This window comes from Cyclopterus lumpus, chromosome 9 (genome assembly GCF_009769545.1).
Source record: "Cyclopterus lumpus isolate fCycLum1 chromosome 9, fCycLum1.pri, whole genome shotgun sequence".
NCBI lineage: Eukaryota > Metazoa > Chordata > Actinopteri > Perciformes > Cyclopteridae > Cyclopterus > Cyclopterus lumpus.
This window is the reverse complement of record NC_046974.1, coordinates 26,619,589-26,633,642: the sequence shown is the minus strand read 5'-3', so window position 1 is coordinate 26,633,642 and position 14,054 is coordinate 26,619,589. Positions and strand designations below refer to the sequence as shown.

The 14,054-nt window shown below is 43.6% G+C and overlaps 1 protein-coding gene across 1 annotated transcript in view; it reads right to left on the bottom strand.

Moving 5' to 3' along the window:
- Positions 1-899: 899 nt before the first annotated feature.
- Positions 900-14,054, bottom strand: part of nsmfb (NMDA receptor synaptonuclear signaling and neuronal migration factor b) — a 36,275-nt gene continuing 23,120 nt past the window's right edge. The window contains exons 7-16 of the mRNA XM_034541988.1: positions 13,690-13,742; positions 12,985-13,074; positions 11,944-12,071; positions 11,752-11,835; positions 10,241-10,274; positions 9,653-9,723; positions 7,936-8,015; positions 7,575-7,677; positions 3,512-3,587; positions 900-997 (exon numbers count right to left, since the gene is read on the bottom strand). Of these exons, the coding sequence (XP_034397879.1) occupies positions 900-997; positions 3,512-3,587; positions 7,575-7,677; positions 7,936-8,015; positions 9,653-9,723; positions 10,241-10,274; positions 11,752-11,835; positions 11,944-12,071; positions 12,985-13,074; positions 13,690-13,742 (817 nt within the window). The remainder of the gene's footprint in view (positions 998-3,511; positions 3,588-7,574; positions 7,678-7,935; positions 8,016-9,652; positions 9,724-10,240; positions 10,275-11,751; positions 11,836-11,943; positions 12,072-12,984; positions 13,075-13,689; positions 13,743-14,054) is intronic.

Below are 14,054 nucleotides of genomic sequence, written 5' to 3'. Positions count from 1 at the left end.
CACACACATGCAATACAAACACGCTAACGAGGATCGGTTCAGCCGGCGGCTGAAGAAAGGACAGCTGAAAATGGCGTGAAACATGCGTGGAAACGTTTCTCAGTTCGGCTACAGTTGACTCGAAAGACTATATGAAAATATCGGAAAAAAGAACCTCCGCCCTTCACACACACGTTAAAACACGACATCCCTGACAGTCCGCTGAGGATGACTGTGTGGCTGCGAAGGCCTTGGATTCTGCTCTACAGTGTGTTGCCAACAGCGAGTACAATGCTTAGTATCAAACAAGGGATTTCACCTGAGTTAATACAACAGTCTGGACGAAATACTAGTACATTTATTCGTAAAAAAGAAAAGAAAGCTGTGTTAAATAGACAACTCTAAATTTGAATAAGTCTAGATTTTCAGCGTGGAGAGAGATGCTGTAAATCTATTCTCGAAGGCTCCAGTAAGCACTTGTTTATTTACATATGCGCTCTAATCCACTCCATCGTAAAGGAGCAGATAGGTCGGCTAAAGGCAACAACAACAAGGAAAGGAAAGGAAGAGTCTTTTCTGTTCTCTGCTGACACTCTTTCATTTAACATCCTTCCTGAACTCAGGGATCTAACTCTGAAGTTAGCATCTTCTGACACATTTAGGCTAAGATGATGAGTCCCTCGCTTCCTGCCCTTTTTCTCATCCCCTTCTCTTTCTCTTTTCTCCGAGAGATTGGCAGAAAGTGGAAAATGGATAAGGGAGAAAAGGTACACGGCTGGCTGGATCTACTGCTCCTGCTCTGCCGCAGAGCCCCGTCCAGGAGCCTCACATGGGGGGCCCCTTCAACCAAAGGCCCTGTCACCGTACAGTGGGCTCAGACGTGAGATAACCGCTCAAAAGGCATCAGAACGCGGGTCAGGTCACAGGAGGTCGTCGTAGTCCAGCAGCTTGGAGTGCTGGCGGCTCTTCCACAGGCGGAACTGACGGAAGTCAAAGTACATCTCGATCATCTCTTTGCCTGAGAAGAGATGAAGATTACACAGCGTTACCCTACTGGGAGACCCTGAGCTCAGCAAGCACCACCCATTAGACCCTATGTGATTATCCTTTGCAGATTGTTACTTTACATTTGTTAAAAGGACCATATCAGTGTTTTTGCACGAGTGATTTAGGAAGACGCTTCAGACTCGGGCCCACCTCCTCCGTTGGACCCCTTGCCAGTCCCGAGTTGGGGGAAGTAAGTAACGACTGAAACTGTGTATGCTAAAGATGTCATCAGGACACGACTGTGTTCATTAGTTTGAATAAGCCCAGCACCAATAACCTCAAGGTAAATATTTAGGTATAACTAACTTATAAAGTTAGGTAACAAGACGTTAATCAGGTTACGTTAGCCAGTTACGCTAACGTTGTTAGCACGCTAAGGTTAACGTTAATTCCCCAGCTCAAATTTCAAATAACGTTAACATTTTTGACTCAATTTCAATTATGCATAATGAAGTCTGTGGGCAATGCTATTAAAGAATCCTGATCTCAATATTGACCAGAATAATCAAGGCTTTGATTTTTGCCATGAACTTTTCTCTTTGCTGTTGTGCTAACGTTGGTGTTGGCTCGCTAACGGCAACATTAGCACAACGCACGTTATTTGCTGCTTATTGTCACAGTTACGTTGAAATATTAAGGCTGTGCCGTTCACCTTGGGGATATCGGTGAAGGTCGTGGTGCTTGATATAATGTCTCAAATATACATGAAACAATAAATAATGAAATACAGAGGCATATCAACAATATTTAGGGAACACACATGTTTTTCCACCTCAACACAATGGTAATGAAGATGAGGCTGTCGCTCTTTAGCGGGACGCCATTGGATTAGATCACAGATCATGTTTGCAGCTTATTATTAAAATACAGTTCATGTTAAAGACGTGAACCGTGCATCAGCTAGCTAACCATCCCAGCAAACCATGTGTGCTTTTTGTGTGTTGTTAAAGTCAGACCTGTTTTCTATTTAGGTTATGATGTGGGATCAATACAAAGGTGTACTCGGTGACCGTGAAATTATTGATGGAAATGTACGTGTCATCAATTTTGCTGACAATACTGTGATCGTGGCAGGAGCAGGATCTGGGTCATTGGGCTTGGGTTAATGGTCTGCCATGGCGTCATCAATCATGGCATTGGTCATTTTATAAATTAAGGACATGCTTGCTTATTTTAAGAGGTCATCCATTTGTTCAACATGAAACGATACTGCTGCTATAATTAGATTTGTATATATACTATGTATAAACTGTCATAAAAGTTGTCCTCTATGACTAGTTTAGTCATATAAATGACTATGAGATCAGAAAAGGCACTAGTACCATAGAGCAAGAAAAGAAACATAATTGAAAACAAACAAACAATGTGATACAACAATCTCAAATCCATTGAGTACAGTTCAGTGTTAAAAGATCAATATACAAATATATACAAACTTGAGGAAAAGGAAAGACTAAAAAACAAGCCTACATAATAAAGTGTGGCACAAAAAAACAACATTTGAAAACAAAGCTTCAACCATGAATACTGACAGTTTATAAGGAAAGTGAATCTTTTTAATATTTGTGATAATTTATTTAGAATTACAAGCTCCATGAGTCTAGGAAATATTTCCACTCCATGATGTCTCGCCAGACATTCATGGTTCACAGATGATGAATCCTACTGACTTTGGTGATCCCTGATGTTTCACCAGCAGGTCAACAGTTTTCTCTCATCCAGTGAAATATCTCTTGGATGAATGGTAAAAATTGGACAAATTCATAATAATGATCTCTGACCTGTAGAATTATAGATATCTTTTTTCATTTCTAATTTTATCTATTAGACTATATTTTTATTGGCTCCATGTATATAATATGATGTAATTCATTCATTATTTTACTCTAAGCCGCTCTTCTTTGGAATCGTTGGTCTGTCCAAATTCCAAAGTTTGAGTATATTTAGTTATTGCTGCTGGTGTTTATTGTGTGTCTGACACAGTTTGTAATGCTTTGCATGGAGTTGATCTCTCTATTATATGTTGCTCATTGCTGTGATTATTTTAGCTACAGCCCTTTGAGCCTGTGTGATATTGAGCTCTAATAAACTTGACCTGACCACATCCAGCACAGTGATATGAATATAAAATATACGTTGCTGATTGCTTCTTCACAGGTTGCATATGTGGAGAGAATCCGGAAGAACCTTTGCTCAATAGAAGCACGCGGAGGGCGATAATGACATTTTCATGGGAAAACAATTAGCATTGCATCGATGGGTGTCGGGAAAATGAGCGATGCCGAGTTTACACCTGTGTATTTGTTCATGTTTCCTAATGTGCTTTCTCCACGGCCCACCGCCATTGATTAATGGTCGCTATTAACATCCAGCGAGCGTACATGTGAAGCTGCATGAATGTTTCTTCTATGTGAGATAAACAGACATGTCTAAAGATGAAAGAAATCTAGCACGCAGCTTGCAACTACAGTTCAGGTGCGCTCACCCTCTGCAGACAGCTCCAGTGGGGACTTGAAGTCAACCGAGGAGGGTCTCAGCAGCCTCTTCAGAGTCTGGATCAGCTGAGTGGAGAGAGAGAGAGGGAGAGAGAAAGGGAGGGAGGGGGAGAGAGAGAGGGGAGAGAGAGGGAGGGGAGGGAGAGAGGGAGGGAGGGGGAGAGAGGGGGAGGGGGAGAGGGAGAGAGAGAGGGGGGAGGGAGAGAGGGAGGGAGGGGGAGAGAGGGAGAGAGAGGGAGAGAGAGAGGGAGGGAGAGAAAGAGGGAGGGGAGGGAGAGAGGGAGGGATGGAGGGGGAGAGAGGGGGAGAGAGAGAGGGGGAGAGAGAGGGAGGGGAGGGAGAGAGGGAGGGAGGGAGGGGGAGAGAGGGAGGGAGGGGGAGAGAGGGAGAGAGAGGGGAGAGAGAGGGAGGGGAGGGAGAGAGGGAGAGAGAGGGAGAGAGAGAGGGAGGGAGAGAAAGAGGGAGGGGAGGGAGAGAGGGAGGGAGGGAGGGGGAGAGAGGGGGAGAGAGAGAGGGAGGGGAGGGAGAGAGGGAGGGAGGGGGAGAGAGAGGGAGAGAGAGAAGGAGGGAGAGTTACAGAGGGAGAGAGAGAGAGTTACAGAGAGAGGGAGCACCAGCTTTAGCTAACCTAGCTTAGCACCAAACACTGGAAACAAGCTCTGACTAACAAGGTATCAGAATGTGCCTTCCAGCTCCGATATGTCATGTTGGTCACATGGACACTCTTATCGTCACTGTGGGGTTGCCAGGCAACCAGCCGGTCTGTATAATTTTGTATCCCTTAACATATGGAGGATGACAGATGTTTAAGCCAAAAAAAAACTGGTGGGAAGAAAAAAAGAACATTTGTGAGAGACAAAGTGTGCATCATCTGTCATATTGTAGGTGAACTGATGTTACAGCTGTGAAGGTGGACCAGGCTGATGAACACAGACCTGGAGCTCAGTAAGAAGCTGGGCCGGGAGCCTGTAGAAACCTTATGAGAGCAGTGAATCCGATCCTGTTACCCAAGGAGCCCATCTGGTGACATTTGTGATTTCTTTTCCTGCTTCGACTTCATAATATATATATATTTTCTAATAAATGTCAACAGGCGGACTCCATAGGAACCGGTTGAGGTGTACAGGAATGTCCTCATATACCTGCCACCACTGGATAATTAAGAATTATTAGGAACTATTTTCACTGGCTTCTCTAACTTATTCGGCGCTCGTTCAGCGGTCAGAAACCATCTCACATGCTCAGTCAATCAAATATGAGAATTCTAAAAAGCATTGCGGCTCGAGTGAGATTTACACACACGAGGGGAAACCGAGTAGTGGGAGAATAATACGTGAGTCAGAGAAGTTATTGAACATGTCGTTCTCCAAAAAGAGAACGACATGAAGAATGGAGATAGTTTTTAAAGTAAATTCTGCCCACTGGCAGTTTAAAACCAGTGTGTCTCATGTGTTCAGAGACCATTAAAACATGTTTAAATATTCAAGCACAAATCTGTTGAGCAAACGTATCGACTCACATCCGAAAAATTAATCTAAGAGCCCAATATGATCAGAATCCAAACACATTCATTCTCTGTTTAACAAGGATGTTAATGGAGAGCGACACAAAGTTCTCTCCTTAGAAGATAATAAAATAAAACTTTGGCTCTCTTGGTTGACATCCCTTCACACCTTAAGATGAATGAATGAGTCACTTGAGTTCATTTTTATAAAGCTGTCTGTGATGTGTTGTGTTTTTTAAATGCAGCCCTTATTTTACTTGAAATGAGAGAACATTCATGTATTATTTATAATGTGTTCAGTTCAAACTAGTTGTCTACATTAATACAACGGCTAGGCAAACTGCTATCAATATGAATGGGATCCTAACGCGTCCATCATGCTGTGGGACCTTAGCATAAGGAAACTCTCTAACTGGGCCTTGTTGAATGAATTGAATACGCATGATGTCTAGAGCGTCTATATTAACGTCAGTCAAGAATAGATTTCCATTTGTTCCAAAAACTAAATAAACTTGTTTTTAATATTTTCATGAAGAGAGCCCGGTTGTCTCATACAGAGGCTAAAGGGTACGTCGGTACCAGACACTGGCCAAGCATCTGATTTGAGTGAGAAAAGGTTTGCCGATACCAGCTGGACTCACACTACAGACGACGATAATCTGTTGCGGATTGTCTTATCTTTCTTTTCTTTTTTTTAAAGAGGGCCCATCCCTACATGTTGTGGCTATTCATAGTGTCTCTCCAGCTGAGCTTGCAGCCTCCCTGCTCGTCCCTGAACGGAATCACTGTGGAGAAGATGCCAAATGGGACTTCTTACCACCTGGAGGGCACAAGGAAACAATGGCTGTTGCCACCATGTTTTCGAGGGACACAATTTTCCAATGAAACACACGGTTAACGATGTTATTTAAAACAATAGATATAATTTTTATGTTTAGGCAACAAAATGGCTTGTTTGTTCCGTCCTTCTGTCTCTAATCTTGGTCTCCTGGGTGAAAGTCCCGTGTTTGTTTGGCCCATAGACTTCCTATGATTAGAAACCTTTAAATAATCTAAATCTCTATTACTAACATACAACATGTGGCACGTTTATCAGTCTTTTAAACCCAGAGTAATGTTTCCTCCTGACAGCCTCACGCTGCATTAAACAGTTCCTTTCTAAGCTTCGAGGTGGAGCGCGACACAAGCATACAATATGCATGACATGGCCTTCGCCCCGCATCGTTCTTTGATGTCTCACGGCTATTTTCTCATTTGGGCGCTTTTGTGACGTGTAAAAAGGAGCTCTACATTTTGACCGCCTGAGAACAAGGGCCGGTACAGCGGTAAGCAACAAGGACGCAGCGGTGCACGTGGCTGGAGGAAGGCCTGCGTGAGTCAGTATGAATATTTCAGTGAGTGTTGCTATGCAAACGTGTGGCTGCATATAGCAAAGCATATATATATATATGTATATATATATGTGTGTATGGGGGTGTAGGGGGGGGTCGTGACAGGGCCAGCGGAGGAGGCACGAGTGTGTGAGTGTGTAATTGCAGCGAGGGGCGAGTGGGTTTAGCTGAATTGAGTCAAGGACTCTATTCTCTCTCATCCCCAAGTGCTGCCCGTGTGTCTGCATGTGTGTGTGCGTGTGTGTCCGTGTGTGTGTGTGTGCGTGTGTCTGCATGTGTGTGTCCGCGCGTGAGTGTGTGTGCGTGTGTATGCATATGTGTGTCCGCGCGTGTGTGCGTGTGTCTGCATGTGTGTGTCCGTGCGTGTGTGTGTGCGTGTGTCTGCATGTGTGTGCGTGTGTGTCTGTGTGTGTGTGTCTGCATGTGTGTGCGTGTGTCTGCATGTGTGTGTGTGTCTGCGTGTGTGTGTGTGTGTCCGCGCGCGTGTGTGTGCGTGTGTCTGCGTGTGTGTGTGTGTGTGTGTCTGCATGTGTGTGCGTGTGTGTGCGTGTGTCCTTGTGTGTGTGCGTGTGTCTGCGTGTGTGTGTGTGTGTGTGTGTCTGCATGTGTGTGCGTGTGTGTGCGTGTGTCCTTGTGTGTGTGCGTGTGTCTGCATGTGTGTATGCATGTGTCTGCATGTGTGTGCGTGTGTCTGCATGTGTGTGTGTGTCTGCGTGTGTGTGTGTGTGTCCGCGCGTGTGTGTGTGCGTGTGTCTGCGTGTGTGTGTGCGCGTGTGTCTGCATGTATGTGAGTGTGTGTGTAAGAGTGTGCGTGCATGTGTGTGTGTCTGCATGTGTGTGTATGTGTGTGAGTGTCTGTTATCTTTCGCATGCACAAATAGAACTGCTCTCTCTCCTCAGTTGCAGAACGTGCACCGGCTTTCGACTCGAAGCCAACCGATCGTCTAAATGACTCCTCTGCATGCTGCATGTGTGTGTGTGTGTGTGTGCATTGAGATGTTCTGCTGCATGGAGACATTTAGGTGAACCTGTGCACCAACCAGAGGAGTGTGGGAGTCTCTGTTTGTGTCGGCTCGCCAACAAAGAGCCCTCTGAGGCACGTTTGCGATTGGTATATTTGGGCGATACAAAATAAATTGAATTGAATTGGAAAAGTACCTTTTCTCCATTGGCACTCCCCAACACGTAGCAGCCCATGATGTGGATGAGGTTGGGCTTCGGGTTCAGCTTGCTCATCAGCCGGCCGAGCCGCCGCCAGAACCTTAGGCGCACGGGAGAGAACCAGAGGTTACGGTACACGACGAGAAGATGGGCGAGTTGGTCAGAAATAATTCAACTTCTGGTTAAAGATTTCCACCAAAAGCTTTTATAGCACCTGTAATCATTCAAATGTAAAATCCACGCGTGAAAGTGAACGATGTGTAATGCATGTTAACGTTACGAGTGTCTATCATAATGGAAGAGTTATGAAAACAAATCCCCGCAGATTTCTGGTTCCACCCACACAGCCAAGTCTTACTGGATCATGTCATCTTCCTTCTCCACCTTTGCAAAGGTGGCCACTTTGTTCTTCAGCAGGTAAAGATGGCCCGGACCGCCCTGGGGAAAGGTTCGTGAGTTACTATAGTTAGGGATCAAGGTCATTTATATGGTATGGAAATGATATGAAGAGCTGATGGTTGTGGATAGAATTGAAACACCAGACATGATTTTGTTGGCCTCAGAGGGCTTTACAATCTGTAAAGCCCTCTGAGGCCAATTTGTAATTTGTGATTTTGGGCTTTACAAAATAAACTATGCATGTGTACCGCTGGCTTTCCTTCTCAGCAAATGATATCAAGAACCCAAAGAGTATGAGTAACATTTCAGTTCATCACTCAGATCCGTCAGCAATTTCTCTTCCATGTGCACAAGAACGAGGCGGTACTGATACCCCAGATTTCAGCTGACCTGGATGACGCAGCACCCCTAACAGAAATATTGTTTTATAAGAAAAATGCAGATAAACAGGAAATAATTGCTATTGTTTTATGTTTGTTGTGTCTGTCAAGAGACTACGGATGCAAATTAGCTGTAGTTACAAAGTGGTACAGTGCATCAAATGTTTATTTATAGAGCACAATTCATACACAAGGCAATTCAAAGTGCTTTACAGCTACATCAAATTACAAAAAGGCAAATAAAATCATTCCATAAAAACATAAAAATAATAATATATTAATTATATTAAAAGCGAAGAGTGCATATAAAATACTTTCAGTTGTCAAATAGAACCAATGGTGACATTTATGTTTTAACTGTACATGGTCCCTTTTGAATAAATATGGAATAATAATAAACCAAAAAACACAATAAAGCCGGTTATCATTAGGGACGCACCAATATCACTAATATCTGCCCTGAGGTAAGATGTCTTTTGACGACATTTCAGCTTTCCAAGAAGTGACGTGATCTCTACCGCTTCCTGGTAGCTCGCTGTAATAAAGGTAATAACCCAAAGGTAATGTTTATAAGGCAAGTGTGAAGGAAATATATTTGTTCTAAGTCAAGAAGGATCAGGAAGGTCCAAATCAGCCTCAGTCAGAAAGGTTGAGACAGCAAAGAAGTCTCCAAAGAGCCTGAAGACCCAGGATCTACATAACACGGAGGAAGGATCAGGTGGACCTGAGTGTGCACCCCAAAGTCGCCCTGATTGGCCTTGAGGGGAAATGCACCAAGCTGCTGTCAACTCTGAACTAGCAGCCAGTCCCCACAGCCTGCACCCTGAAGGGGATCTGAGTAATCCTCCAATCAACTCCGGGGAATTGTGACATTCAGCCAAATTGAATTGAGAAGAAGGGAAATGACAGTATTGATATTGATTATGCCTAATCTATTTCATCAAGGCAGCATCATGTGTTACTTTATGCAACAGGACTGTGAATGAGAGCAGCATGCAAGTGGGATCACCATCAACAACAGTATTGGTTGAAACTCAGCTCATCATGATGAAATGCTATTTCATATTTCGTATTTTTTTTATAATAATTTTCTAATAGGCCTGTTTATTTAAATAAAATCCCTTTGTTGTATGTCAATGTTTTATATTTCATACTTGCATTTCTTTGTAACTAAATAATAATAATAGTTTATTATGCTTCATTTTTTTATCCATAAATACTAGTTAGACAGAAGTGACTTATTGCAAGCCAACTCAATGTGTCACAATATAGCCCCGTCTCTCTCCTGTCACTCACCTGGCAGAAAATGAGCATGTTCCAGATTTTACAGCCTTTCCTGTAGGCAGTCAGCTTCTTCTCGATCTCCTCTGGGCGAGGGACACGCAGAGAGAGAGAGAGAGAGCGAGAGAGACAGAAAGAGAGAGAGAGAAAGAAACAGAGAGAGAGAGAAAGAGAGAGAGAGAGAGAAAGAGAGAGAGAGAAAGAAACAGAGAGAGAGAGAAAGAGAGAGAGAGAGAGAAAGAGAGAGAGAGAAAGAGAGAGAGACAGAGAGAGAGAGAGAAAGAAAGGTGTCACTTTTCCCACTCAGCCATAATGGTGAGACACATAAATTGGCTGACACACTATATATATATATATATATATATATATATATATATATATATATATATATATATATATATATACACACACACACACACACACACACACACACACACATAAACACACACACATAAACACACACACATAAACACACATGGACAAAACAATCAGTCATCTCTGCCCTCCAGTAAGATGAAACTTATTCCACTTTTATACAAGGAGAGTCATTTTCACTTGAGAGCTCAATAATGAAAAGAAAAAACCCACAGCTGTCACACTCACCGAGGATGTCATCAAATGTGGCATGTTCGTGGTCCTTTAAATGGAAAATTAACACAGAATTATTATTTCATGAAACCCTACTGAGCAGAAATGAAATGAAGTTGAATGAAACCGCTGGTTTTCTACACAGACGGCTCGATCATTTACAGCCAATAATCAGATTTGACTTCTGATATTACGGTACATTTTTTGACCCTTTTTTCAGCCCTATTTCCTAGAACAGTGGTTCCCAACCTCGGGGTCAGGGCCCCCTCCATGGGGCCACGAGGTGAACACGAGGGTTCATAAGGTGATTAACGAGGTAGGAAAGTCAAAAGCGATTCTCATCCTCTGGGGACCATGAACATCTCGACCAAATTTGAAGGCAATTCATCAAACGCCCAGCGGAGACATTTCAGTCCCGACCAATGTGGTGGACCGGTCAACTGGAAGTCCAAGAGACAGACTACAGCGTACCATCTTCAGTACGGCTAGAAAGGTTGAACCGCTGCCCTGAAGTGATAATGACATAATCATTGTATTATGAGTTTGGCAATGCTTAAAACGTGTAGTGCCGTGTTCTCTTTTCCTGGAGAGAAATACTAGCAACAGATTGTCTTTATATTTCCAATAGACAATAAACATCAAAGCCAATGACTGACGGTGCTCTTCAGCCCTCAGATGGAAATGAACAATCCCCCCCCAAAAAAATGCTGTCTGTCATCTCACTAATTCCGTGAAGTCTGAGGTATCCGCGTCAGTGTCCTCGTAGTTTGATGATCGCAACGGGTAAAACGTCCGGACGGTTAGGTTATGGTTATGCAAGCCGTCGTGCGCCTCCGAATTTTTGGAACGAGGTGCGATCGATCAGAGCTTTTTGGACGTGACTGTCACAAATAGTTCACGGATGACATCACGACTTACATGTCAAGGAAAATTCCTTTTTTAGATACTTTTAGAAAACCAGAGGTCTTAAAAAATCCACATTTGAGTTTATATTTTGTAGCCAAATCAAAATGTCCGTATGTATTTTACATTTGTTTCTTTATAAGACATTTAACACTCTTTACAGGGCTTGTATGAAGGGGACGAAGTAGGCCATGCATATGAGATACGAGTTCAGTCAGTTGCCATTCCTCCTCTGCATTGTGGAGGTCAGTATATTAGTTGTATTGTCGGTTACGCTCGTTGCCTTAATTGATTCTTCAAAGTACATTTTGTTTGTACGCCCTCTGGCTTTTTGGAAAATAATGCAACAAATAATGCTTTAGAGGAAGTCACACTTAAGGAAGACGTACAGCAGTGCTCAGGTTATGACGCACTAGCATCCAGCTCTCCTCCAAGGTTTGAAGTCCCACGGGGAGTGGCTCAGTGACAGCCTTCTCTCTGGCACCACTATGAGGCCACGCTGGTACCTCGTGGTTGAGAATGTTAGAATATCAGATTGTATCTTCATCGTTTCTTTTCTTGATGGATCAACAAAGCAGAAACAACCTTACATCTTAACAAAGGGGGGGGGGGCTGCTACTCACATAAAGGATGGGGATGATGGAGGGGTCGTCCCTACGAATGATGTTCGGGACATATTCAGCCTTTGGGACCTTGGAGGATACCAGCTGTGGAAGGACACACGCAGAAGAACCCTTATACCCCTGTCTGCGTGACGGAGAGATTTCAGTTTGACTTGAAAATCAAATATGTGAATTGAATGCCGAGATGCGCACCATGATTTTAGGTGGGATGAAGTCTTCTCCTTCACAGGCCGCCCTCTCCATCTCCCTCTCCTCCTCCCAGTCGGCGTCCTCGTCCGGCCCTTCATCTAGAGTCCCCGAGGAGCTCTGAAGCTCGCCACCTGGCACACACACACACACACACACACACACACACACACACAAACAGGAACAAAGGGCGAGATGAAAGGATAACACAAAAACGCAATTAGAGGAGTGTGCTGCTTTTTAAAAGCACTTGTTTTTCCAGCCTGGAAGGCGAGTGACAGAGGAGAGTTCTAATCAGACGGCAGACGAGACAAAGCGACACAATAACGCTCTCCTGATGCATCCAGACGGCAACGACACGGCAACAGGCAGATGGACAACCGGGTTGGAAGATGGGGGTGGCTGAGTGGATGGGTGGCAAAAAGATACGAGTGGAGACATTCAGATCAACTGCAGATACACAATGACAGCCGTACAACAACAGTCGAATAATAGTTAGAGGGTTCCTAACTGACGGAAATGATGTTTTAAGTGTCAAGAGCTGGTCAAAGGGTACTTCAAAGTACCTGATGTTTTAAAAAGTATCTTTCTTCTTTCTAAAATAAATAACATTTTTCAATTTCCTAATCATTATCCAGAAAAACATTCTAAATGCTGAGAGGTGCTTGGAAAGATACTTCATTGCTTCCTTTCCTATCCCCTTTAGCATAGGGAAGGAAAGGAGACAATGCCGTCCCACAATTCCTTGCGGCAGCAACGTTCAAGCCAAAGCACCAATCGGCCCTCAACAACATCCTACGTCGCGGTTTAATTCTATGGATGAACTGAAAAGACGGATTCTCTTAGCACTGCAGGTTGTCTTCTCCTCAGTCCGTAGGAACTCTCCTCATATTCCGTATATTCTGTGATTCAGTACATGTTATGTTGATTTACTACATTCAGTACATGTCATGTGCTTGTGTGTTCACCCGTGTGTATAAGTGTCTGTGTCAAAGCGTGTATATTCTCTGCAGTATTGTATTCTACATATACAGAGCGTCCACTCACTGTCTCTGGAGTCATGCAGCGAGTCGGGCTTGACGGGTGTCGGGTCACTCCATGAGCGGCTGAAGCTCTTGGTTCGGCGGTCGGCAAAGGCTGATGGAGTTGGGGTGTGGGGGGGGGGGAGGGGGGTCACACACACACACACACACACACACACACACACACACACACACACACACACACTCTAAATGATCATCAACCCCAGTGTAACAGCCCCTGTTAATTGGCCTTAACATGGTTGACATTTTATTTATTATAGTGTGATCAGGCCAAACCCAATCCCAACCACCAGACAGACTTTATTTGGAAAGCACTTAAATGCTCCATCAAGTTCACTCAAAATCTGTCTCCAACCCATGTTGAAGTCTCACATTAGAAAAGTTGATGCAAAAACATATATATATATATATTTTCACTTCTTTTTTTTTCTGACGTAGTGAACATTGAACTCTTTCTGGTTATGTATTGCTTGATTGATTGATGGCAGATTACAGAGTCTAGCCTTTACTTGAAACTTCTGACAAAACAAGCACATTTTGTTTGTCTGTAAACGAAACAGAGACAGAGAAGACCCACAGATGTGCCGTTTCCTGGCAATTCACCAGCGTTATATCAAATGGCAATATCATAAAAATGACATGAACGCATGAACATGCACGATATCAGCGTACTGTACACACATGCATGCTGACCGACTGGAGGACTTACTCTGGACCTTGATCCTGCGGCTGCCCACCATCCTGAGGTGCTTGCGGAAGTTTCTACCATTTTAGGGAAGAGAAGAAGAAGACAGAGCAATCCATAATGAGGAACAGAGCAGAGATGGGGAATTAAAGAAAGTTTCCAACGTACAGACCCAGACGTGTCAAAAACTCAGGGGCAAGTCTAGCCAGAGCAGTGACAAGAAGATTGGTACTAACATCTCCAGTAGCACATGCTAATGTGTTAGCATACATTATGCTAAAGTCTACTACCTGATGTTTTAAAAAGTATAGATTATTTTCTAAAATAACTAACATTTTGCAATTCCCTAATCATTTGCCAGAAAAACGTTTTTCATCTGATGTACTTAA